The sequence below is a fragment of the Emys orbicularis genome, chromosome 24, assembly GCF_028017835.1.
Source record: "Emys orbicularis isolate rEmyOrb1 chromosome 24, rEmyOrb1.hap1, whole genome shotgun sequence".
Classification (NCBI taxonomy): domain Eukaryota; kingdom Metazoa; phylum Chordata; order Testudines; family Emydidae; genus Emys; species Emys orbicularis.
Window position 1 is genome coordinate 8,515,225 of NC_088706.1, and position 26,700 is coordinate 8,541,924.

Below are 26,700 nucleotides of genomic sequence, written 5' to 3' on the forward strand. Positions count from 1 at the left end.
CATCTGCAGATCTCCAAGTGCTTTACAAAGGAGGTCAGTATCATTACCTCCATTTTACAGATGGGGAAACTGAGGCACGGGGGGAGTGACTTGCCCAAGATAATGCAGCATGGTGGCGGCAGAGCCAGGAATAGAACCCAGGTCTCCTGAGACTTTGTCCAGGGGCTCTAACCACTAGACCACACTGCCTCCCAGTGTGGCAAAGCTACACATACTTCGTTCTTTCAGTCTCTCTTCGTGACTCAATCCCTCCAGCAGAGCAGCCTAACAAGTATGCCTAGGAATCCAAACACATTTGAACAACACACAGGGACAGAATCTTTTAACACCTCGTTTGAAGAGAAGGTGCATGTGACGGGAGTGTGAATAAAGTTACATGAGGGTTAAAGGAAAAAGCTGGTAACAGCAGGCGGATTGCAGAATTAGCTCCTTGTACGAAGATCCTGATGGCTGGCTGAGATTAATCCTAAAGCTTCTTGCTTCTAACAGCCACCGTCAAGATTCCACACCCCAGGCCAGGATGCCTCCGAGCCCCAGTGCAGAATCACTTTGGGAATGCATTTCCTCCTGCTCCTCCACACCAGACACTAATCTGTATTCCATTTACAAGAGTGTGCTCCAGGGTTCCATCTAAAACATTCCAGGGGACATATGGAAGTCATATATTTGCAGCACAGTTTACCAAGATGTATACGGAGGATAGAGCAAGAGTTTGCTGAAAAACAAGGAATCACCGAGATCCATCATCTCTGCTTTGCGGAATTGTGCTTTATTTTAGTGGCTGTCACCACCCTGTTATTACTGTTACCCTCCTTCTCTCCACCTTTCCGCCGCCTGCTTGTGTCCCTTCTTTAAACAGATCACAAGGGTTTTAGAGCAGAGACCTTGTCCAACCATGTGGGCCAGTACATAGGACAATGGGGCCCTGATCCAGATCAGGGCCTTTGGATGCTCCTGTAATAAATCAGACACTGAGCCAGACATTCAGATGGCAAGGGAAGCCAGAAGGGGCTAATTCAAAGGTATTAGCATAATGCTAGTTCATCTTCTTGACAGTGGAGGAGGTAGAGTTTACTGAGTCGAAACAGAATCAAATCAGAAATGCCAACAGCGTTCTGGCCACAACTCCTACATCCAACACCAGCGGCCTCTTAGGAGCTGCAATCATTGACATGAATACGGGATTCGGTGTGCACTCTGCCCTGCTCCCCAGCCTTCCTCCCTACCCCCCCAGCTCAAGAAGGAATCAACTTGCATCTTCCATTTCATTGTGAGCATTTATGTTTGGATCCAGAGATGGCCAAAAGCAGCAAGAAACTATTTAACCCACGGAGAATGCAGAGAGGTTTCACAGCAGATGCCAGAAAGTACCTTTTGTAGAAAACTGATCATGCAGACACAATCCCTCCCCATGAAAGTCTAAGAGATGCCGAGATAAAGCTACCCTCAAAGGCTCCTACAGCTTCTAATGCCAGGGAATAAACCGCGGAGGAAGGAGCCAGATATTTTCTGCCCCCAAGCTCCCAAGTTACAGTTTCCGCCACGCTTCTCTCCTCCTGCAGGATCTGCAGCGGCCCTAGGAAACCTCACCTGCGTTTGAGTTTCTCTGCGAGCTCATCCAGGATCTGCACTGCTTGTCTGTGGTAATCGACCTGGGCATCCACCAGGGCTGAGAGTTGGCTCACTTGCTCAATCTGAAAGGGTCATAAACTGCGATGAGTGGCTATCACAGGCTACTACGGGAGACTTCTATTGCTCCACTGGGGGCTTAAGCACACTGGGAAACGTGCAAAAACCAGCTTGAAATTTACATGCAGTGAGAAGTCTTAGAATTAGGGACCTTAAAGTTCAGTCATTTGCTAAGGCTCAGCGAGACAGCGGCTGATAGCTTGGCACCTCGGAGGACACGGGTTTAGCTGACATTTTGCATCATGACTGAATGAGCTGTGTCAGCCATGTCCTGACCAAACACATGTCCAAACACACTGCCTCATTCATATAATTATCAGTCTCAGCCCTGGACTGGCATCAGCAGGGAGGGGGCTACGGGGTCAGGACTGAAGGGCATTTGCAAAGCTGTTTGGGGGGGGGGGCCCAGAATGGAAATATCAGTGGGAGGGGGTGCAGGATCACAACAGGGGCCCATTGGCAGAGGCATGACAGGAGATTTCAGTGTCCTTTTTTATGAGCATTAGAGCACCAGACACTCTCCCCTGCCCCCGAATAAAAGCACACAGCCCCCTGTTGCCCCAGACGCACATACAGGAGTACTGCAGCTCAGGCAGCACGCAGACGAGCGAAGAGAGCAGCGAACTCTAGGGGACACTCACGTCAGTCTCCAGAAGGTTGTGCATACTAGTCTCAGCTATTTCCTTGGACTCTTCAAATTTCTCCAGGGCCTGGCGGAGCTCCTCGTCCGGGATCTTCCCCTGACGTTTTTTCTTGTAGTCAAAGTCCAGGCGCCTCCCCTCCAGCTTCTTAAGATGATGCTTGGGAGGGAAGGGTTATGAGCGGTTAAACTAAAACCACGGGCCGGGCCACCCAAACTTTTCCCAATGAACACAGCAAAAACCCAACAACCCAGCCTCCCACCACCCAGAATAGGTCATTGCTGGCATCACCTTCAGACAGGCTCCGCGCAGACTACAGGTCCCAGTGCGCAATGCTCCACAGGGGACGCTGGTCAGGAATGAAGAGCAGTGCGGGGGATGAGGAAACTACTTGAATCCAGTTCAGCAGAGGATTTATGATTGCTGTGACTACAGTTTCTTTTTCATTGTTTGGAAACAGCCATAAAGAAGTTGGCAAGAAGGTACATTTTTCCCCCCTTCTGTTCATAAACTGGAGGGGAACCAAACTGCCGCAGTTCAGCATGGGTCTGCTGGCCATAAATCACTTTTAAAGGAGAAATGTACAGCTGGCCCCTTGCCTTCGGTTTTCCGCTGGGCAATCAAGAGTCTTTAGATGCAACACTTTGGTTATAAGCCCTGGGCTTGTCACATCTCTTCTGAGACTGAAAGCAGATGGGGATCACGTCTGTCTTAATTTGTCTGTACGGCACCTAACAAGTTTATGGGTGCTCAGTAAATCTGTTATATTGCTAGTTCGGGAGTCAGTTCATATAGGTCACATTGTAAGCGAGAACCTGTTCTCAGTAGATTTTGACTGGTTTGATATAGGTTTCAATGGTTCCCACTGCAAAACCTTGTGATGTTCAAGAGCCTTGTGTCTTGTGAATGCGAGGAAGGTGCTGGCTAGCTGTGAGCAGACCTCCTCAGTGGGGACAGCTGCTATGATAAAGCATGCTTGGGGGGTTGTTTCTGGGCTTCTCATGATACGTAGGTGAGCAAGAGAGACATGCAGCCCTAGATCTACGTTTCAGGATATTGGGACACTGGAACTGAAAGCTGATCAATGGCTTATAAAATGCACGCAAGGCAATGTCCCTGTGTGTCAGTCTCAGGAATCCACAATGCAAACGATCCAAGTACCTGCAGCTACACAACGCAAGTCGGGAGATCTAAAGTACATTATGAAGGTAGCTTAGAGCGTGAGTGAATAAATCTGGAAATGGTTGCAAGAAACATCCCCCGTCATGGGCTGGTTAAGGAACAGCAGCGGCGGTGGCAGGGGATGTTAAACACACCAGAAGAAAATGCTAGTGGAGCCAAAGGAAACACGGAGAAAGCATGCAAAACGCAGGGTAACAAAACCAGATGCTGCGCAGTCTACTTCAGCTCCTGCAGCGATACCGGTCATTAGAGCAGGTGCTAAAAACCTGAAGAGGCCAGAGTCTGAAAGAGAAGGGGGGAAAAGGAGAAAAATCTTCCGAGTTACCTGGATCTCTTTCAGGTCTTTGTCGCACAGGTTCTGGAGAGGATCGATAAAGTTCTGTTTGACTTCAATATCCAGCGAGTCTTTCACTTCAGCCAATCGTTTCATAGCTTCACCAGCATCAAGGAGTGCATCACCTTCACGTGAGAGAAGAAAAGAAAAAGAGAGAGGGTGATAGAGAAAAAAAAAAAAGAGCCAGCCAGTTAAAGCTGGATTCTGTGGCAGCTGCATGCAGAGACGCTCTGCTGAGACACTCAGCATGCACAAGCCCCAGTCATGTATCAAACACCCACAAGTTCTCATTTGGATCAACTGGAGTAGCATGGCAGGGAGGGAGCACAACCTAGTGGTTAGAGCAGGTGGTGTGGAATTGGGACTCCTAGCTTCCATTTCCAGTTCTGAGACCGATTACGTGATCTCTGGCAACTAATTTCACTTTTCTGTGCCCCATGTTCCTCACCTGAAGGAGTGTCTATAGAAAACGGTTGGAACGCTCTGATGCAAGGTGCTACAGAAAGGGAAAATGCTATAGTGGACCCAGTTAAGTCTTAGGATTAGTCTCAGGGCATTTTGATCCATTTTTAAAATAAAATTTCCCCGGATGTTGGCAGCAACCCAAGATATTTTATAGGATCTTTAATTTTGGGTGTAAATTGAACCTAACAAGTAATAGATCTGAGTTAACTATCTAAGCATGAATGAAAAAATGAAGAAAAATATGTTTGCACAAAACCCTTCTATTTTCAGTTTTTCCTATGGCCCTTCCCCTGCCAGGGAGTCTAAAGTCTGACAAGCTAATAATGTAAGATGAACAGAAATGCTTCTGTGATTTATTTTTTTAAATTCCAATGGAAACAATTATGAACTAATAAAGTATCTCCTGCAGTGTTTGCAACCCAAGCATTTCAGTACTGGGCTAGGGCAAGAGAATGTGAAAGTGAAATTTACGATAAATAAAGTGAATCTATTTTCACTGCCCCAGCGAAAACAAAAATGTGCAAAAAGTCAATTTTTAAAAAGTTCTTTCAGTGTTAATAACCCAAGATACCACAACCCAGGGAAGGCTGCGTTATTAAAACATACACTTTTAAACCTGATGGTGTCCCTATAAAGGAGAGGCTGTTTAAGGTAGCCATGTTTTGTAGGGTCCTCTTAAAACTTACTTCCCCCTACTACTTTTCAGATCCTGTATTGCAGCAATGTCTCCTCCAGCCAAGGAGAAAGCTAGCCAGGGAATCACTGGAGTACAGCCACTCCCCCCAAAAACCTAACTGTTTAATCTTCCAGATCAGGGAACGTTCCGCCCCACATTATGATGTGATCACACAGCTGTAAGCTGTCCTGAATCCAGCCACAAGGGAAAGCTGCAATGTTTTGGTGAATTAATACTGCTGTCATCAAATGGCTTCATTTCTCCGCCCCCACATCCCCACAAGTCACACATGATTTGCTTCATGGGAATGAGGCAGTACCACACGGGAAGATTTTTGGCTGTGGCCCCCTCGGAGTCCAGTTGCAGTTAAAATTGCATTGTAGGGCTCTTGATCTCTTCCCTTGCCACTTTCCATGTCAAATTTGCTGTTTGAGTCAGAAGGTGGTTTCTCCTAGATGCAGAGTTCTCCCGGAGGTTTTAAAAACCAAAGATGGTTTAGCAGATGAGGTAGTTGCCTGGGACTTCGAAGTTCTCTGTTCTAGTCCCTGCTCTGCCAGACTCCCTGCCTGACCTTGGGCAAGTCGGTTAAATGCTCTGTGCCCCTCTTGTAAAATGGGGCTAGTGCTTATAGGGGTGTGGAGAGGATTGTGACTGAATGCAAGGCACTCATTGCAATGGTGGGGGCTACAGTGAGTTATATCAGTACTATTAATGCTCATTTCTGACACATCCAGCGCACTGGGGAGCCCCAGAAATACAAAACTTGGTCTGATCCTGCACTGTACTGAGCACTTCCCATGAGGTGTTGGGAGCAGAGGGTGCTCAACTCTGTGCAAGGTCAGGGCCAAACCTCAGATCATCCGTAGAACTGTCGGCTGTGAGACAGTTCAGACTCCAGCTCACTTTTCTGTAGATGCATCCGCTCCACAGCGCTGACCAAGGGCTTGTCTGGGTCGCTAGAGGCAGCGGCTAGGACTTTAAAAGACACTTGAAAAGCAGATTAAAGTAGCAGAAAGACGGCTGGGGGCAGGGTTAAGGGTCCAACAAGGCATATCAGGAGCTCAGTTTGCATACACCACTTCTTTAAGAGGAGCTTTTGCCATCCCCTAATCCCACTCCTAATGCCAGGGAAATGTCATATCCCTATCTGCATATTAGGAAAGGTCAGTTTCCTTTTTTTCTCCACTTGACTCATGTGACCAGGTCAGTGATTTACAGTAAGATTTAAGGAAACCCAGTAACAGGAATTTACTTCCCATCAGCCCACTTAGGGGCTGGCCGGCCCAACGGGACACTTCAGGGAGCACTCACCGAAATTGGATTCGTCGCCCAACTCCTTCCCATACCGGATCATGCTCTCCCCCAGGAGCCCTTCCGACTGCGGATAGCCGGGGTTTTTCACCTGCCCTCGGATCTTCGACATCGTGTTGAGCATCGTTAGCTTGGCTCTGGAAGCTGGCACAAAGAGACAGCCCCATCTGTGTTTGCAATTAGTGGACTTGCCAGCAAGCAGTGACTGTTTGCCAGCTTTTTTTTTTTTTTTTAAAGTTACTCCACTGGCCAAGAAAGCTTATTGTCTTTTAGTCTCCCAGAAATATCGCTGGCTCTAAAAAATGGCCCCTTCCAAGATAGCAAACAGAAAATAGTTCAGAGCTCGCCAACAAGGTCTAAAGAGAAGTTCACCAGCTCTCCTGCAGTTCTAGTTAAACCCTAGTGTGCTGGAGTCAATGAGACTGACTGGACTCTAGCAGGAAGGCAGTCAGGCTCCAGGAATGACCGTGACATACTCACCTCCCACCTCACAGGAGACAACTCCGTTCCTAAACACCCCAGCGTCAGTAGCCCGTCTGCTGCATCTCGAACCCAAAGGACATGGGTGACTATTTGACAGTCAATCTGGTGTTCTGGGCTCAGAGAAAACGTCACAAGGACGTAGGCTTCCCTTGAATGAGTGGAGGGTGGACGGGGGCATAATTGCCAAGCGCCGGCTGTAACAGTCTAGAGATGTTACACAAGGTGGCATCAAAATTTAAATTCAGGTTCACACGGGCCCCAAAGCCTGAATGAGCTCAGGGGAGGGGAGGACATGGCTGTCACACAAGCCGGGTCAGCATATTTCCAGTAGAGGGCAGCAATGCTTATAACCCAGTAGCCCACTGGGAAGGGGCCACCCCAAAGCCAGCTAGGCTGGCGTTTCTGAGCTTTCCCCACTCTCTGCGTGATAACGGCCTCTCTCCCCTCATGCAATGGGAGGAGCAGCTGAAGGATGCTGGCAGAGCAGGGCTGCTGTGGGCACTTACCTGGGTTGGGTTGCAGGTATTCTGTAGTTCTGGTTAATACTTCTGTGACCGCCTTGCTGGTAACGTCCACTTTCTGCAGGGAGAAGATGACCCAACAGCAGTGCAATCCAGCCAGTACCCGCCTCGGAAACGCGCGGAGAGGCACACAGAGCCATCTGTTACCCTACTCACCTTTTCCATTTCTTTGAAGTCATCGTCAAGCTTGGTCCCTTCAGCTCCACCGACCTTCTCGCTGACCAGCTGTAGAGACACGGTGAACAAGGGAGGGACGTGTCAGTCACGCTAGGAGGCATTCTGTTACAGCTCTGACTGTGCTCTTCCACTCCAGAATGACGCAGACCCCAAAAGCACCCAACTTGATAAGGTTTAGGATGCTGTAACCCTTAAGGTCTGATCCTGCACCCCTTATACACACTGAACCTCAGTGGCAGTTAGTGGCCCGAGTCCCTTACAGCTGCCTGATGCTAAACACCACAAAGAGATGCGGTTCCTCAAAGCTGCAAATGCTGGTGGTTAGAGTCAGTGCTTCCATGAGAATCTCTCATGGGTTTCTTTTCTTTTCTTTTTTGGTTGAGCTTGTATGCAAAGTGATAGCTTTCGAACACTCCCTGAAAGTCGGAATTGATTGGCTGCAATGTTCCTGGCATTGGTCACAACCCCATTGATTTTGGGAAACACGCAGAACCCCTACCATCCGGTTAGCTGAGCCACACCTTCAAGCCCCAATGGTCTTTAGATTAAGGGACTGGTTGGTGGCATCTGTTAACACCTTCCAGTTAATACCTTTAATTCATCTCTGCCCCTTCGCCCAACAGAATTTAACCTGTCAACAATGCAAATACCTGATCTCCCTGACAGAAGAGAAACAAGCAGGGTGGAGGAAGGAAGTAATGGGGCACAGGATTCTGGAGCCAAGGGAAGAGAAGCACATAAACTCCTAGCATACATGTGCAGAGTTCCTGGCATGGTGAGAGAATGAGGGGCACACAGAGCCCCTGCAATAGAAGGGAGCTGGTGGGGTTAGAATGGAGGGATGCACGGAGCACATTGTGTGTGCAAGGAGGTTGGCCTAAATGAACAGCGTTGCCACCCCCTAGTAATGCTGCTTCAAGGTTCCATGACAGGGTGCAGGACAGAACCTCAAGACAGACAGCTTCTACTATGCCAGCAGCATCTTCAAATGCACCTTCAAAACTGCAACCACACAGGAAAGTTTAGTCGTTCAGATCACCCGACAAACTGCATTTTCCTAGCCTCGGAGAAGCCACAATGCAGCTTCGGAAATTACAACAATCAGCTGTTTCAAGTCAGTTGTTTGGGAAGGGCGGGTGCAAGATTTAATCAAGTTTTGTTTAAATATTAAGCAGGATACAATGCTGCTTCCACCTCGCTTTGGAACATCGGTGTTCCTGATTACAGCAAAGAGGAACCTCAGCAGCAAACAGACCATAAGGAGAAGTACAGAAGGATTCTCTCCTAGTGGTTAGGTCTAGGCTGCAGTTTATCCCTTCTCATGTTCTTTAGATGCCAAACCTTAAAGGGTGTAGGACATTTCACGTTGCACCTGCAAAGGAGTGACATACAGAGAAGAGCTACAACTGTGCAATCACTTGCACAGCCTAGGACAGAGTATTTGAACAGTATTATTTTGTGACAGTGAAATCTGTGCGAATGGTCACCTAATAGTCAGTAAAATTCCAGTCCCTCTATATTAAGCAGCACAGGATGGTAACAGGAGGTTGCATAACAGAAAAAAATATAGTAGCCCTTTGATAGCCTCCAACAGGTTTCGCTTTAATAAATATTTAGAGCCGTGTAAGCACGCAGGGCACTGCACAAACACAGACACTCCTTGGGGCAGGATCCGCTGAGATGCACAGTACACAAAGAAATATTACAATATAAAGGGTCACGGGTGATCAGAGATTTTGGAGCTTCAAAAACAAAACAAGCGAGTTTTCAAAGGACCTGCAAACAAAGGGGAGAGGGTGAGAAATTGAGCGTGTGCCTCTTTTTGTGCATGTTTCTAACGTAAAGGGGTCTGGGAAGGTTTGCGTTTTTTTGGTTTTTTTTTTAGAAACTTCTCTTTTGCATTTCTTATGTAAAAAAGAAAAAAAGCAAATCTCCACAGGCTCCCCAGTAAACTAGGAAGGCAACGCCATTAGGAGCGAAGCCTGATTGAGAGGGAAGTGGGTTTGATTCAGATGATAAAAATAAGCAGCTTTTAAAATGAACCACCATGTAAAACAAACACTGGGGGAAGGTGGAGGGTACAGGATCTTAATCCCCTTCTTTCCTCAACGCAGGGCACTGGGAGTGCTCCCAATCCATGTCGCAGATCTCCAGCGAGTCCTCCAGCGCAATAAGGGGAAGACCAGACCTTGCATGCATATTTTTCTAGGCCTTCTTTACACATCAGAAAGCAGAGGGGAAAAAAGTGCACAACCCCGTTAACCTCCCTTTGAGGCGCCAGTTCTGTAAAGTGCTATGTTCACTGAGGGTTCCATCATGTGTCAGATTTGCAATTAAAATGAAAAACCTTCTGCAGTCAGGTTAGAAAGGGCCCGTGCTTGTGTTCTGTTCTTTCACTTCCTCAGAGGGGAAAAAATAATCCCCCGTGAAGGTCTCCCTAGCATATTTTTGCCTTAGAAGACACACATAATATTTTGTGCTTCTATCGGTCTTTCATTTAAGACTCTCAGAGTTCTTAACAAGCTGCACAGCCCTGTTTTGAGGTAGGTATTATCCCCATCTTACAGGTGGGAAACTGAGGCACAGAGGAGTACATAAACTACTAACTAAAGACTACACAGCAAATCAGAATAACTGAGCATAGAACAGAGGCCTCTTGATAGAGCCCTACTCTAATCCCTAGACCACAATCCCTTACCATTAATTGGGGGGTTCACCAACAAGCATTGCTGTAGGAAGTTAAAAAAACAAAAACCAAACCAACCCTAGTTTCTAAGCAAAGGACACCAAGATCTGTAAGAAGCTAGAGCAAAACTTAAATCCATTTATCAAGGTGTCTGCAGAGCCCATGTCAAGGTGGATGAAAAGGCGAGATGTCTGAGTGAAAGAGAAAGCTCCCGTTTGCTTGTCCAGACTAGGGTGACCAGATGCCCTGATTTTATAGAGGCAGTTCCAATATTCAGGGCTTTGTCTTATATAGGTGCTTATTCTCCTCCCTCCCCCTTCTCCCCCGCCACACACACACACACACACACACACACACACACACACACACACACACACACACACACACTCCCTGTCCTGATTTTTCACACTTGCCATCTGCTCACCCTAGTCCAGATAGAAAGACCTTGCAAAAAATATATTTAATCCACCTAAAATAACATTCTTCCCTGCAGTCCAAAGAGAAGGAACATTTTCCTCCCAATGCCATTCTGATGCTCTGAGCTGATGGCAGTGGAAAACTCTGAGGAGACAATACACATTGCTTAAGTGGCAAAGGGAGTCAAGTGATTTCTATATTCAGTGGTTCTCAAACTATGGGGCAGCCTCCCAAGGGAGGCCCAGGAGTGTGTCAAGGGAGGCGCAAGCTGTGATCTGTTTGTCTGTGTTGTGTTTTTAAAAAGCTCTGGCTGTCAGCCCCAGGTGGCTGGGGCTCATGAGGCAGAGATAAAGGGAACAGCTGGAGCCCCACCACCCGGGCTGGGGCTCTCCTCCTCTCCGCCCCTAATCCCTCACCGAGAGGCAGTGGGGCTCTAGCTGTCAGCCCGGGGCGGCAGAAGCAGCGCAGAAGTAGGTGGCAATGGGGAACTAAGTCTGCTGTGAAAAGGGATATTGGCGAATATCACTTTTCACATTGCCACCCTCACTTCTGAGCTGTGCTGGCACGGTGCCGCCTTCAGAGCTGGGCACCCAGCCAGCAGCTGCTGCTCTCCGCTCTGCCTGCAGACACAAAAAAGGGGGCCCGATCAAATAATTTTGAGAACCACTGCTTTAGGTGATTTAGCAGTGCTAGGCTCCAGAGGGAATTGTGCCCTGGGGTGCTTAGCAAAAAGAGATGGGGGTTGTCCTGCAAGACTTTTCGGAGGAATGATTGTAACAGGAGGGGGGAAAAGGGATCTTCAGAGTTCCAAAGAACCCCCAGACCTCAGAACCAGGGCTAGCAGGAAGGAGAAAGGAAACTGGATACCGCACAGTTCAAATGGTTCTTAGCATCAGCTTGCAGGGGTATAGATCAGGAACCTGGGTACTAAAGGTTTGCGATCAGAGGACAACCAGGATCAACAGCAGCAAAGTACTAGAAGCAAGAGATGCATCTCCTCCTTTCCTTGATATTTACAATTTTGGAAGTGTCATCAGGCCATTCATAGCTGCAGAGGGCGGCACAGATCTCTCCGGGGAAGAAATGCTTGGAGAGCAAACAGCACCTCAGGACCAAAAGGATACAGTGCGGATCAACAGCAGCAGGATAAATCCTTACAAGGCAAAAAATACAACAGTTCAGTGAAGCTGACAAACCAGAGAACTGCACTTGGGCCTGGCTTCAGTAAGTGGAAGCTTGGTTCTTTTTTGAGGAAGAGAAGCTGTGGTTCAGAAGAAGGCTGCAAACACTAGTCAGACAAGAGTTGCTGTAGTTAACCCCCAGACATTCCAAATACTGGGGGAGTGGCTCGTGCGTCTGCTGTCAGGTCCACCCAGCATGACTCTCAACTGGAAATGACACTTGTCAGGTGAGATTCCTGTGTACCTGTAAAATGTTGGTCCAGATCACGAAGGGAAATCTCACCAGACTGTCCAGCCTCTATTCTGAGCAATTGTCATCTAATGCAATCAAGCTTTTCCCTATTTACTTTGCTTCCACACTCAGAGAAAAGCCAAAAATAGTTAGTGAAGATGATGGAAGCAACGTGCCTGGGATATTGACGGGTGGTGAGAACATACACCTAGGAAGCGGCTCTGACCAGGCCCATCATGCTCCAAACAGAGCCAAGTCATTTACCTGAAAAACATTCTACCTGCCACCAACCCAGCCCGGGGTGTCTGTACGGAGGTGTCCTTCCTGATCTACTTGCTGGCAGCAAACAAAGGGAGCTTGACTTTTGCTGCCTTTTGAGGGGGGCTTTTTGCACAACCACAGCTCAGAACCCCAGCACACACTTCCACAGGGCAACTACTAAACTAGGAAGAAAGCTGAAGACATTCCTTACTAGCAAGACTAAAAGGTTTTCCCTGCTTTGGAGAGAAACAAGAATCTCTGCCTTCCATTTCCCCACCACAATGGGCAACCTAGGATGGGTCTCTGGACTGGCAGAACCAAGATGCACATTTCCAGCAGCCAGGCTGCCTTTCCTGCGCCTCTCACGCTCGCCAAATCGGAACGGATAAGACAATTGTACTGCAATCACTACAGCCAAACAGCCTTCATCCGAAACCCGTAACACTGCCCAGGCAGGCTGCACCTGTACAATTAGAAACCTCTCCTTTATTATTATTTACTGCATTTGAGAAGGGTGTGACTAGCTCTCTGCAATTCCATTCCCGAGTCTCTTCCCTACCCATCCACCCGCTCAGACTTTCTGCCCAAGAAGCTGCACTAGCCCCAGTAAGGTAAGCTCCTATTGTATTCAGGAAGGCACTGCATGCCATACAAAATACACCGTTCACCACAGTGATTCTGGAGGTTTTAAAAGCCTCCAAGAACACAGAGAGTTTTCCTCACTCACAGATTAAATTAATCCTCCTTTTAACATTCAAGAAATCCTACTGGTGTACCTGCCAGGTGGGAAGAATGAGACAGAGGCTGCCTCGCTGGTGACTAATTAAACTGGGAGGCTTCCTTAAGGGAGGGATGACTAAAGAGCTACTTCTTCCCAAGGAATGAAAGTCAGGCTGCATGCCGGGAAGCGAGCCACTAATTCCCGTCCCCCCAAATCGAGCTGCGATAGACTCGAGAAGAAAACCAGCTTCTGAATCTGCACCAGCCTTAACTCAGAGTCTAACCTGAAACCAAATGGATAAGCACCACATTGTCTTTCCAGCCAGGCTACCTGGAGGGACTCTGCAAAGTCTAGCAAGGAAAAGGTTTCTCCCACCTCGGAAGTGACAGGGAGAAGGGTGACACAATCTTGGCCAGAGTTTTGTCTCTTTGCTTGTGGGGGAGACCGAGAAAAGGATCCACACATGATCCCTTTACACTCTGGTTTGGCTGAGCTGAACTGCAAGGATGGTGGTCACTGATGCTTGGAGGCATCTACATCAGATCAACCAATGTCTGATACGGAATAGACATGACAGCAATCCCTGTTGAGAAATAGAAGTCAAAGATGCAACAGGGAACTACTGAGTCTCTTAAGATACTGACCGAAGATGTAGTGTAGGTTGGCTCCCGTCTATCCTCTATGCCAGTGGTTCTCAACCTATTTACCGTTGTGGGCCGCTCCTGGGCCTCAGGTTGAGAACCACAGTGCTCCTCCCAACTCCTCCCCACAGACCCCTATGCCCAGCGTCTCCCGCCCAGAGACCCCTTCACGAAGTGGGGCCAGGAGTGGAGCCCTGGGCCAGGGGGCCCAGCAGCAGGGACCTCTGACCCCACTGTGCAGGGCCCAGCAGCAACCCCTCCACAAAGTGGGGCCGGGTGTCAGGGCAGCAGCCCTGACGCCGACCCTGCCACGTGGAGCCAGCTGGGGTATGCTAATTGGGCCACATGCGGCCCATGGGTTGAGAACTGCTGCTCTATGCAGTATGGGAGAGAGGCCAAATGAAATGCAGTACCCAAGTCTTTAGGCCTTCTCTAATGCCCAGAGATCTAGCTGTCCCAAATGGATCCCTCGAGGGCTGGCTGAACAGAAGCCTTACAATCTGTTCACATTTTCTGCCCTTCCTATTTTCTTCATATAATTTTGAAATGGAACAACGACAGCAAAATAAGAGGTCATAGACTGAGATTCTGAGCAGCAGAGAGAGAAGCCAACAGAGGTCAGAAGGTCCTGAAATTGCCCATTCTTTGTCAGTTGCTGGAACCTGATAGACACCATCATGAGGCAGGTGAACCCTTCAGTCTGGGAAGAGGTAGTTTCAAGAGAGCAGATGCAGAAATCATCAGCATTGCTCAGGTCAGCAGACGGGAAAGAGGAGTGAGCAGGACTGTAAAATTCACACTCATTGGTTGCTTTTCTATACCCCATCCCAGCAGGGCTGGAAGATCTACTAAAATATGCCCCTGCTCCCAGGTCCCTGAAGCAAGTGCTGTAATATTAGAGAGCGCAAGATCAAGGCAGGGCAGGAACACAAACCCAGGCGAGGTGGAATGTTTTTTACAGCAAGTATTGACACAAGGCGATAAAGTTGCGTGCCCTGAACCAGCACAAGATAGGTGATTTCCCTGAAGGGCTGTGAAACTCACAAAAGAAGGGCAAATCAAAAGACGGGAGGAAAGAGACCCAGGCACGCTCAATTATAAAAGGTGGGGAATAAACCTCACACGGCGTATCCTTTTAGATAAAGATTTAACAATGAAAAATATGCCCGAGATAGCTACAAGCTTCAATTACAAATGACAGGTGGGTGTAGTGTAACACACTACAGGGTGTAGTGTAACACCCTGTCTAGCTCCTGCAGCTCCCCACCACCAGAGAGGGGTTGTTCAAAACCTGTTTTCACCCCTGGCCCCTAGGAATCAGAGATGGAAGAGACTCGTTTGGTCACATCTAGTCCATCCCCTGCCAGTGATGGGCTGTTCCCGGCAGTATGTTTCCTATAGCTTTGTCCAGCCTTCTTTTAAACACACGAAGTCATGGGTCTGCCACTACCTTCCTTGTGGAGCAGGGTGGGAATCAGAACAGTCAAGGTCTTCTCCTGCCATTTAAAAGGAACGGAAGGGAAGTGCGTGGGGGAAGGTGTTCAGAAGTGGCCAGTCTACATCTTACACCGATTACTGCAATAGGATCTTGGAGTAAGTCAAAGGAGTAAGAGGGGAGTGGGTATGCAGGTCTGGGGTTAAAGAATCATAGGAACATCTCCAAATATATCTATGTGAGGTAAGACATTTTAAAGAGTTCAGATCACACACAACCCACCACTCACTCACCCACCAGTCTATGCCACTGCTAGTCAAGTGGAGGGCAACCAACTTGTAAGAGAAAGGATCAAAAGGGAAATACTTTGTACATTGTGCTGCATACATCCAATAATTACCAACTGGAGGAACGAGGAAGCTTGTTAACTCTATAAAGCAGATGACGACACTTTGTCCTGCCCACTAGTGCCATGACAGTTTCTATAAACAAAAACAATGTTTTGAAACACACACACACACACACACACACACACACTCCCCAAAATTCCCTGGATTATATTTAGTTCGTGTCTCTGCTGCACCTGCTGTGCTCTCATTATCACCCAATCACACTGCAGTGACTAGAAAGGTGTGTTGGGACACGTTCCACAGCCTGGCACGTGTGTTCTCCCAAGACATGCTCAAATACAGCCAGCAGCAGCAAACATTACAAGAGATCATAGAACCACTAGTTCGTGAGTACATTCCCTAAAAGTGGAGGCTATAGTCACCCCTCAGACAGCAACTGGATTTTTCTTACAGGACTAGGTCATTAGTAAGAGCATCCAAGTACGGGCTGCCACCAGATCAGGGGTCGGCAACCTTTCAGAAGTGGTGTGTTGAGTCTTCATTTATCACTCTAATGTAAGGTTTCGCGTGCCAGTCATACATTTTAACATTTTTAGAAGGTCTCTTTCTATAAGTCTATAATATATAACTAAACTATTGTTGTATGTAAAGTAAACAAGGTTTTAAAAATGTTTAAGAAGCTTCATTTAAAATTAAATTAAAATGCAGAGCCCCCCGGACTGGTGGCCAGGACCCAGGCAGCGTGAGTGCCACTGAAAATCGGCTTGCGTGCCGCCTTTGGCACGCGTGCCATAGGTTGCCTACCCCTGCTCCAGAGGAAGGATGCCAGAGCAGACAGACTAAAGACTTACAAATGGTTGCTTGAGTGTGATTTTTATATTAAGTGATTGGCTGAAATTTTCAAAACTGCTTAGTGATTTTGGGGGTGTCTGTTTTTGGTACCCAACTTGAGACATTGTAAAGGGGCCAGTCTCACAAAGGGCTGTGCACCTGCTATCTGAAATTAGAGGCCTTTAGACGTGTGTAAGGTTTTCTGGGTGCCCAACTTGAGACACCCCAAAAAAATCACTAGTCCGTTCTGAAATTTAGGCCATTCTGATCAGCCTGCTACCGTACAACTTTTCCATATAGTTTTATATATTTGATTCTTCTGATGTTTTGCTCCTTCTATTAATGGCAGTGATTTCACACTTTTCTAATTGAAAATTAACTTAAGATGTTGTGGGCCATCACTCTGCCTTCTCGCCCTCCCCACCCCCCTCAGAAAGCCCCCTCCAAGAATTATTTCTTTTGCTGGGACAAACACATGCAACCACTGAATTCAAAACAATGTCCCCACTATAATGGAAACGTACCCTTCTGGATCCTGGCATATCAAAGCCTTCCTGGTCCCTACAGCAGCCTTCTGTGAATACTGATTCCCAACAGGAAAGTTAAAAAAAAAAAAAAAAAAAAATAGCCCCACACCACCACCCCTAACCTGCTCTCGCCCAATAGAAAGGGAGGAAGTGCTGTGGGAAAAGCCAGCCCACAAGATGCTACAATGTTTTGAGTCCAAGATCAATATGCTTAGAACAACAGGAAAGCCCAGTAGAGAGAGACACAGTGAGTGGTTAAGAAAAGAAATTCTCCTCTAACTCACACGCTTTTCTGTAGGCTGTTCATATGAATGCTCAAGAAAGCCACCCTTACTAGCGTAGTTCAGCAGGGGAAAACTCTTTAGAACCAAGCGTAATTCAGGTCATCTTCACTGGCAGCCGCACCATCGTTATTTTCAACAACGGCAGACTGGACAGTTTCAAGTTTCACTGATCCAAGTAACAATTTACTCTGGTGCTTGGAGTAGATTTGGAGTAACGGGCGCTGTCATTCACAACCACAGTCTTAATGTACCCTTTATTATGGTATCGCACAGCTGGAGCATTGGTGCTCGCCCCACAGAGTTACCAACTGACCTTGCAGTGCATTATATTTCTATAGCATGCGCCGACAGTGCCCTGAGTCAATTACACACTGCAGCACCGGCGTGGCTCTTGGAAAATGTGTGTGTTCCCCAGGGGCGGCTCTATGTATTTTGCCGCCCCAAGCACGGCAGTCAGGCGGCTTTCAGCGGCACGCCTGCTGGAAGTCCGCTGGTAACGTGGATTCGGCGGCATGCCTGCGGGAGGTCCGCCGGTCCCGCGCCTTTGGCGTACCCGCCGCCGAATTGCCGCCAAAACCGCGGGACCGGCGGGCATGCCACCGAAGTCAGCCTGACTGCCGCCCTCACGGCGACCGGCAGGCCGCCCCCCGCGGCTTGCCGCCCCGGGCACGCGCTTGGAGCGCTGGTGTCTGGAGCCGCCCCTGGTGTTCCCAGACTTGCAAAGTTTCTGCCTCTTTAGTCTTTGTGCAGTGGAACCATGGATTGCAAGGCTCCTAGCTAAACAAGCTCCTGAGGGCTGCGTCCCGTGTAAGTACGTGGTGATCACCTTATGGGTGTTTACACAGAGAGCAAGTCGGATATTGAAATTCCATGGCCTTGTCTTGGCACAGACGGTCTTGTGAAAGATCAGTTGCCACCTTCCAACCTGGTGCAGTCCCTGGAAATAAAGCAAGAATCAAAAGGCATTCATCTAGGTGAGTCTAAATCCACTAGAACGTTAGGTTGTGCGCATAGCTGAAGATGCAGAGAAGCTCGAAAAATGTAAGTGTGACACTCTATATCTTGGGGGAGGGCCCTGTAACCCCCATATTCATCATACGTATATAGCTGCGATACGGTATCATGGGAAAGAACAATGGCTTTCAGCAGATCATAACCAATCTCAGTGGTTCTCAAACTTTTTTTTTTTTTTTCCAATTTTTTGAAAATTGCTGAGGGTCTCGGTGGATCCTCTTAATAATAAACTTTTTTTTGTTCTACAAATAAAAGCACACAACTCATGTTTTAATATCAGTAGTCATACCTTTCTAATGCAATGGATGTGCCCTCTCTCCCCTGCTGTGGCAGCCCCCAAGCTGGGGCTGGGAAGGGGAGGGGTCTCCCTCTCTCCCCCACCACAGCAGCCCCCGAGCTGGGGCTGGGAAGGAGGGGGGTCTCTCCCTCGCTCCCCCACCACAGCAGCCCCCGAGCTGGGGCTGGGAAGGAGGGGAGGGTCTCTCCCTCGCTCCCCCACCACAGCAGCCCCCGAGCTGGGGCTGGGAAGGAGGGCCGTCTCTCCCTGGCAGCCGCAGCCCTGGAGCTGGGGAAAGTCACCTCTTTCTCTGGCCGCCACAGCCCTGCACATCCCAAATTCCTCCCACCCCCTCTTCTCACCCCACTGCCTCCTCCCACCTACCCCCTATTCCCCCCCCCCCCCAAGGACACCACCTCACCTTACATGTGCGTCTTCTCCAGGGTCCAGACACCTAATTAGTGGAGCCATGCCTGCGCGGCTCCACTAATTAGGTGGGTGTCCCTTCATTCTCTTGTGTGCGGCTGCTGAGGCGCGCACCTTAGAGGGAACTATCCGCGAACCACCTGAATGGAGCTCGCGGACCACAGTTTGAGAACCTCTGACCTATCTAAATATGTATCTTATTAGTGCATATGAAGTTATGTGTATGGTTGTCACTAAAATATGCTGTGAGTTGGGGTATCGCCCAGATATTAGATCCCCAGAGACAACAACAAGGGAGGTAATCAATGCCTGGGCGGGTGTGGAACAACCATCAACAGCCATTGTCCAGCAAGGGAGTTGTAATTCAGTGACTCACTGTGGACAAGGCCACACCAGGGGAATTGCTCAACCTTGCCTGGTGACTCAATGGTCACCAGATACGCCTGGACTTATGTTCTGCCCAGTCTATAGATCAAGAATTTCGATTGCATGCTTATCTTTTATTTTGGTAACTACTCTGACTTTTTGCCTCTCTTTTGTAATCAATAAACTTATTCTAGTGTTTATCCTTACCAGTGAGTTTGACTGAAGTGTTTGGTAAATCTGCTCAGGTTACGAAGGCTGGCGTATGTCCACTTTCCATTGATGAAGTGGTGAACCAATTAATAAACTTGCACTGCTCAAGAACGGGTCTTGAGCAGTGCAAGACAGTGTATCCGGTGGTTCAGGGCTGGGAGGATTTGGTTGGTGCCTTTGTGTGTGTGATTCGTGAGTGGCTCTGGGATTCAGGCTATCTACCCGGGTGTGGGCTCTGCATGTGTTTGTACTGAGTGGTAACAGCATCTGGAGGGGTTTACTGCTTGCCACCAGTAAGGCATTGTGAGAGACAACCCAGAATGGTGAGTAAAGGGGGTGCAGTGATCCCACAGTCCCAGGCTGCACCCCGGGGATCCCGTCACAGTAAGTCACCAAGAGAACACAGAACTGAAGGAAGTTAGTGGGGGACACGGAGTGAATTGGTCTGATGAAAGATCAGCATCTGTATGACAACGTTTCCACCGATCATGGAAAAGGCGCACAAAGTTATGAGCATTATTGGTGCACAATAAGAGATGAGTAACTACTACAGAGCTTATGAGTAAGTGGAGAGGAAAGAAGAAAAAGATAAGTTTTAGTGAGGAATTGTCCATGGGATCCCCAGTGCTTGGGGGCTTTGCACAGCTAGAGCATCTTAGACCTGTCTGCAATTCAGAGATCAAACAATTAATTTGTATCGCAGTAATGCCTAGAGGCGTCATTGTGCTGGCCATTGTACACAGACCTCATAAGAAAGTGCTCTTGCCCAGAAGAGCTTTCAATCTAAACAGACAAATGGTTGAAGGAGAAATGCCTTGCCTATGATCACACAACAGGCTGGTGGTAAAGCTAAAAACAAGAGCCTGTGTCTCCTGGTGCCCAGTTTATGACAAACACTAAATCAGGGTTCCCAACCTGTACCACCAGTGGTGCACATACCACCTGAGCTTGATGGTGAACCCAGTCACTTCACAACAATTTTTTGAAGAGGGGGTATGTAAACCAGTAAAATGTGGGGGTCGCTCTGCCTCTCAGACCTCACTTCAGAAGGAAGGGAACAATAAGAGGAATTGAGGAGATACATAATAGTGCTAGAAAATCTAGCCTGATCACCCCACAGCGTATTTGCAGCTTATTCATTACATCATTCCTGTTACTATCTTATTTAACCTGCCATTGAGTATCTATGGACCCTGCAACTTCACCATTTACCTGGGTTGTCTATTCCACTGCCAAACTGCTCATATTAGGAATTCTGCCCTATCATCTAGCCTCAGCTTTTCTTTCCTTAGCTTCATGCAATTGCTTTTTACACTGCCTTCGTCTGAGAGTAGGAATAATTCCATTCATTTACATCTATCTGAGCACTGGTAATGTTCTTGTGCAAACTCATGTGGAGACTAATATCAGTACCTTTGGACAAACGCGTTACGGAACCATGTCTAGAAATAATAAACATACTCTATTCCACACACTCCCTTCGCATTTCAAACATATCTGTGGCAGTTCTTAATGCCCCTCCTAACACTGGTTCCCCAGAACTACTGCTCTGGTTTATAGGGAGAGGAGCAAAGCAGACGTCAAGGAAGGGGTTCATCAATGGATGTTAAAGTTACAGAAGAAATGTCTTAAAGAGGGAAAGACTGGGTCCTGGTCTACACCTAAAAATAAGATTGACCTAGCGACAACATTGTGGAAAATTCTGCATCCTCTGCAATGTAGTTAGGTTGACCTAACCCCCACTGTAGATGCAGCTGCATCGATGGAAGAACTCTGTTGACCTAGCTACTACCTCTTGGAGAGGGGGATTAACTACACTGATGGGAAAAAAACCCTTTGTTGCTCTAGGAAGTGTCTACACCTCAGTGCTACAGAGGTACAGCTGTGCTGCTGTAGTGTAGACATACCCCTAATGAAGTTGTCCAATCATAAAGGAACTTACCAATGGAGGAGCGGTCAGTCTGCTAAAAGGACTTTCATGATAGGTAGGACAAAACTACAGAATCACCTACAAGAGAAACTGAATCCCAGCCAATTCAGCTCCACCCAGCTGATGGGCTCAAAACGATCAAAACAGGATTCCTCACTATGAACTAAGGCCTGGTTTATACTATAGAGTTAGGTGGACGTATGCCGCCTTGCATCGACCTAACTATGGAAGCGTCTACACTAAAATTTCGCTCCCGCCGACATAACTGCCCCGCTACACCAACTTAATAACTCCACTTCCACGAGAGGCAGTCAATGTTGATGTAGTTAGGTCGACGGAGTGTGAGTGTAGACACTGCGCTGCTTACATCAACTGTTACTGGCTTTCAGAAGCTGTCCCACAGTGCCCCCACACTGGCAGTACAAGGATGCGCACCATCGACACAAGGAGCAAAGCGTAGACGCGTACAAGCGACGTAATTACCGTGGTGGCTGTATGCCGACATAAGTTAGGTCGACTTGATTTTGTAGTGTCAACGTGCTCTAAGACATGCAGCTAGTTAAACAGCAGCCATCAGGACACATACTTGTAGTGAAGCTAAAAGCTGAGTAGAAGGCTATGGCCCTGCCATTGCTGCTTTCCCATTTTGTCAGAGGGTTAATCATTTACAGTTTCAAACACAGCCAAACTATGAAAGCCGGGTTTCGACCCCTTCTTATGTAGCTGATATCCCCCTAGGAGATAACTGCCAAAGGTCTTGCTGCTGCACAGATGTGGCATTCAGCAAAAGCGATGTGAACTGATTAATTATGGATACGATATTATATTACAGAAATAAATAGCCACTCGATTATAAAATCCACTGAACAAATCAGAAGACCTATCCCTGCCTCTCCCAAAACACACAATCCTTTTCCTGCTCACTGGCTACCACTCTATGCACAAGAAGCCTTTCCAAGAATGTTTCATGCTTGTCAACGTATCAATGTTTTCCAAGCTACCCTTTCAACAAGAGAAAAACAGTCCCCTCTTTTTAGGAAAGGAAAAAAAAATAACCTGACAATTTGGCCTTGTCTTGGCTAAAGTCTAGTTAGGAATAAGTGTACTGTGCTGCGTTAGGGGAAAAGTGCAACTGTGCTTTAAAAATTGACTCATACTGGAGGAAAAAATAATTTCAACATCCATTTTCATTTCAAGTCTCTACCCATATTTTCTCTTGACATGTTACGCCTCAGTTAGCAACAAGGATTTGCACGATACATTTTTTTTCCTATTTATCATCTCCCATGTTCTCCATATAGTACAAGACAGCCCTTGACTCAAATTTCTTATCTAATGTATAAAAATTAGGGCTGTCGAGTGATTAAAAAAAGTAATTGCGATTAATCACGCTGTTAAACAATAGAATACCATTTATTTTTAATATTTTTGGATGTTTTCTACCTTTTCAAATATATTAATTTAAATTACAACACAGAATACAAAGTGTACGTGCTCACTTTATATATATTTTTATTACAAATATTTGCACTGTAAAAAAACAAAAATTGTACTGCAACTCACCTCATTCAAGTACTGTAGTGCAATCTCTTTATCATGAAAGTTGAACTTACAAATGTAGAATTACGTACCAAAAAACTGCATTCAAAAATAAAACAAAAACAATGTAAAACTTCAGAGCAGGGGTCGGCAACGTTTGGCACGCGGCTCGCCAGGGTAAGCACCCTAGCGGGCCGGGCCAGTTTATTTACCCGCTGACGCGGCAGGTTCGGCCGATCGCGGACCCCACTCGCCACGGTTCGCCGTCCCGGGCCAATGGGGGCAGCGGGAAGCGGCGCAGGCCGAGGGATGTGCTGGCCGCGGCTTCCCCGCCCCCATTGGCCCGGGACGGCGAACCGCGGCAAGTGGGGGCCGCAATCAGCCGAACCTGCCGCATCAGCAGGTAAATAAACTGGCCCAGCCCGCTAGGGTGCTTACCCTGGCAAGCCGTGTGCCAAACGTTGCCGACCCCTGCTTTAGAGCCTACAAGGCCACTCAGTTCTACTTCTTGGTCAGCCAATCACTCAGACAAACAAGATTGGTTACAATTTGCAGGAGACAATGCTGCCTGCTTCTTGTTTACAATGAACAGGCGTTCACATGACACTGTTGTAGCTGGCGTTGCAAGATATTTACATGACAGATGCGCTAAAGATTCGTATGTCCCTTCATGCTTCAACCACCATTCCAGAGGACATGCTTCCATGCTGGTGATGGGCTCTGCTTGATAACGGTCCAAAGCAGTGCAGACTGATGCACGATCATTTTCATTATCTGAGTCAGATGCCACCAGCAGAAGATTGATTTTCTTTTTTGGTGGTTTGGGTTCTGTAGTTTCCACATCAGAGTGTTGCTCGTTTAAGACTTCTAAAAGCATGCTCCACACCTCGCCCATCTAACATTTTGGACGGCACTTCAGATTCTTAAACCTTGGGGCGAGTGCTGTAGCTATTTTTAGAAATCTCACATCAGTACCTTCTTTGCATTTTGTCAAAACTGCTGTGAAAGTGTTCTTAAAACGAACATGTGCTGGGTCATCATCCGAGACTGCTATAACATGAAATATATGCAGAATGTGGGTAAAACAGAGCAAGAGACATACAATTTCCCCCCCCAAGGAGTACAGTCACAAATTTAATTGATGCTTTTTTTTTTTTTTAAACGAGCATCAGCAGCATGGAAGCATGTCCTCTGGAATGGTGGCCGAAGCATGAAGGGGCATGTGAATGTTTAGCGCATCTGGCACGTAAATACAACGCCGGCTACAAAAGTGCCATGCAAATGCCTGTTCTCACTTTCAGATGACATTGTAAATAAGAAGCAGGCAGCAGTATCTCCCGTCAATGTAAACAAACTTGTTTGTCTTAGTGATTGGCAGAATAAGAAGTAGGACTGAGTGGACTTGTCGGCTCTAAAGTTTTACACTGTTTTGTTTTAGAGTGCAGTTATGTAACCAACAAAAAAAATCTGCATTTGTAAGTTATACTTTCACAATAAAGAGATTGCACTTCAGTACTTGTATGAGGTGAATTGAAAAATACTATTTGTTTTGTTTATCACTTTTACAGTGCATATATTTAATAAAAAAATATAAAGTGAGCACGATGCACTTTGTATTCTGTATTGTAATTGAAATCAGTATTGAAAACGTAGAAAAACATCCAAAAATATTTAATAAATTTCAATTGGTATTCTCGTTATAAGTATGATTAACTGCAATTAATTTTTTGAGTTAATCACGTGAGTTAACCGATTAATTGATAGCCCTAATAAAAATTATTGGTGAAGATAAGTGCATAAGAAAAGAGAAGCAACAGGTTTCCACTACTCACCCAACGACCTGAAATACTGCATTCAGTTCTGGACATCAACAGAAAAAACACAGAGGGGAGAGCTCATGGAAGAGCAAAAAAAGTTACGACTTAAACAAGGACTCTTCCTTCGCTAGTTTCTACTCTTGCAAGAGCATTCAAACATGCTGTAGCATCAGAGTATGGCATGTTGTGTCACACCTCTAGTCTTCACAGCAGGACGTCCTTAGACTCATCCCAATGTTGCTTTGCCTAGGTTAAGCTCATCTTTGCTAATCATCAAGAGAACTTTGCTAACATTTTCATAATGGTTTAAATGCCGACAAATGCTGCAGCTGTTCAGTAGATCATTTTTATTCTTAAGGGGACACTATCAAGATTCTAAATGTACGATCAAATGCAGTTCACTTGCCTTGCTGCTACAGTCACAGGTACATTCAAAATCCTGAGTCCAACTGCTACTTAAATGTAACTATGCCCTGCAGGCACAAACAGGAGTCATCCCTTAGCATCTTACTTTTCTTTGATACACAGGGGAGTTTTAAAAGTGAGAATAATCCCAATATCTGGTTCTCCAGGTTTGTGCCAGACCAATCTCTCATAAATCCCCAAGAACACATGCGCACAGATGTGTGTCTGGGACAAAAGAGGTTGTGGGTGTTTTGTTTTTAAATGTTTCTCCCGTATAGCAGTTTCAATGTGGTTAAGATAAGAAACCTGTTTATGTGGGGGAAAAAGGCATCTTCTTACTCAAGAGATCTGCTCTGTGGGTGTATATTCAGAACGATATCTGCACACACTGATAAAAAAAAAAAAAAAAAAAAGGTAGTAACCTTTAAGTACTGCTAGCCCTAGAGTCAACAGAACTTTGGAGGATGAGCTGGACTCTATTCTGACTTCATCAATTGAATGCTTAATACGTTTTCATTGCTGGGGATGATGCCTGAGCTAGCAAGAAGCCCACTTGACGTTTAGATCCTAGCGTGAATTTTGAAGGGTTGTCATAGTTAGAAAAAGCACCTTTAAAACTTGTTAACGGAGCAAACTTGACCTTGTAGCCACTGAACGATAAGACTGCATCCTGGGGGGGGTCCATGTTTAAGTCACTTTTCGGAACAGCACGCTAAATATTAGTGACACTGTCAGGTGTTATTATCTGGTAGTTAGTATGCAATAAGAGGATTCTGAAATACCCAGTGGCTGCAAGTGACAAGGTTTATTAATAAGATATCAGCAGCAAAGCTAATTAAACAAGTCACACAATAAAAGGCCTTCTTTGGAAGAGACAGTGGCATGGTTCTTAATGACCTTCTTGATTGTCATGCAGTATTACTGCAATGGGGGTGGATCCCAGTAGCCCAGATGTCTCATAACAGACTGAATCAACATGGGCCTTGCTACATCTGGCTGCTGAGTTCCAAACCCGTGCATATCAGCCTCAGAGGTAGAGAACTTGAGTGTGCCCTTACTCTCTCTGGCAGGATGGTTACCGTTTCTACAACCTGAGACACAATGATCAGTTCACACAATACTGAAATAAAATCACACCGTTACTGGACTGGATCCAGGAACAATTTGTTTATCCTCTCTCTAGCTTAGGGATCCGCCACTGCTCAGTCGCTGCCCTCTGAGCGCATCCATTTCCTGTCAACAGCAATCTGTTTCTGAAAGTGATGGGGTTGCAGTTTAACAGGATGGGAGAAGGAAATCAGACATGGAGAAAGGATGCTTTTCTAACCACAAAGAGAGGCCATGACAGGGTCAAAACCTGAAGAAGTTACAGGCATGTCACACACAAGCCTGTCGAGAGAGAAGCTGGAGGTGCCCTACAGGGAATTTTAGGGCTTCCCAAGAGCCTACATCCTTCTCTATCTGTCACAACTCAGCACAGATCTAACTCACCCCTTCCCAGCTGAAGCAGCCTGACTCATGATTTTGAGACAGGATTTCTGCATATGCAGTGAGAAATGCGATTTGGCAGATAGCAGCCATGGGGGATAATATATTAAATTACCCACATTCGCAGGGTAAAGGTGGAGTCACTCATCATATGTTAGGCTCCAATCCCAGGACTCGCCTATG

The 26,700-nt window shown here is 46.8% G+C and overlaps 1 protein-coding gene across 3 annotated transcripts in view; it reads right to left on the minus strand.

The window, feature by feature from the left end:
* The window catches only part of SH3GL1 (SH3 domain containing GRB2 like 1, endophilin A2), a 208,481-nt gene that overhangs the window by 6,041 nt on the left and 175,740 nt on the right, over positions 1-26,700 (minus strand). For all 3 annotated transcript variants that reach the window (XM_065421944.1, XM_065421945.1, XM_065421946.1), the window contains 6 exons: positions 7,459-7,527; positions 7,288-7,360; positions 6,299-6,442; positions 3,838-3,971; positions 2,331-2,489; positions 1,591-1,694 (listed from right to left, as the gene is read on the minus strand). In XM_065421944.1, the coding sequence (XP_065278016.1) occupies positions 1,591-1,694; positions 2,331-2,489; positions 3,838-3,971; positions 6,299-6,442; positions 7,288-7,360; positions 7,459-7,527 (683 nt within the window). The remainder of the gene's footprint in view (positions 1-1,590; positions 1,695-2,330; positions 2,490-3,837; positions 3,972-6,298; positions 6,443-7,287; positions 7,361-7,458; positions 7,528-26,700) is intronic.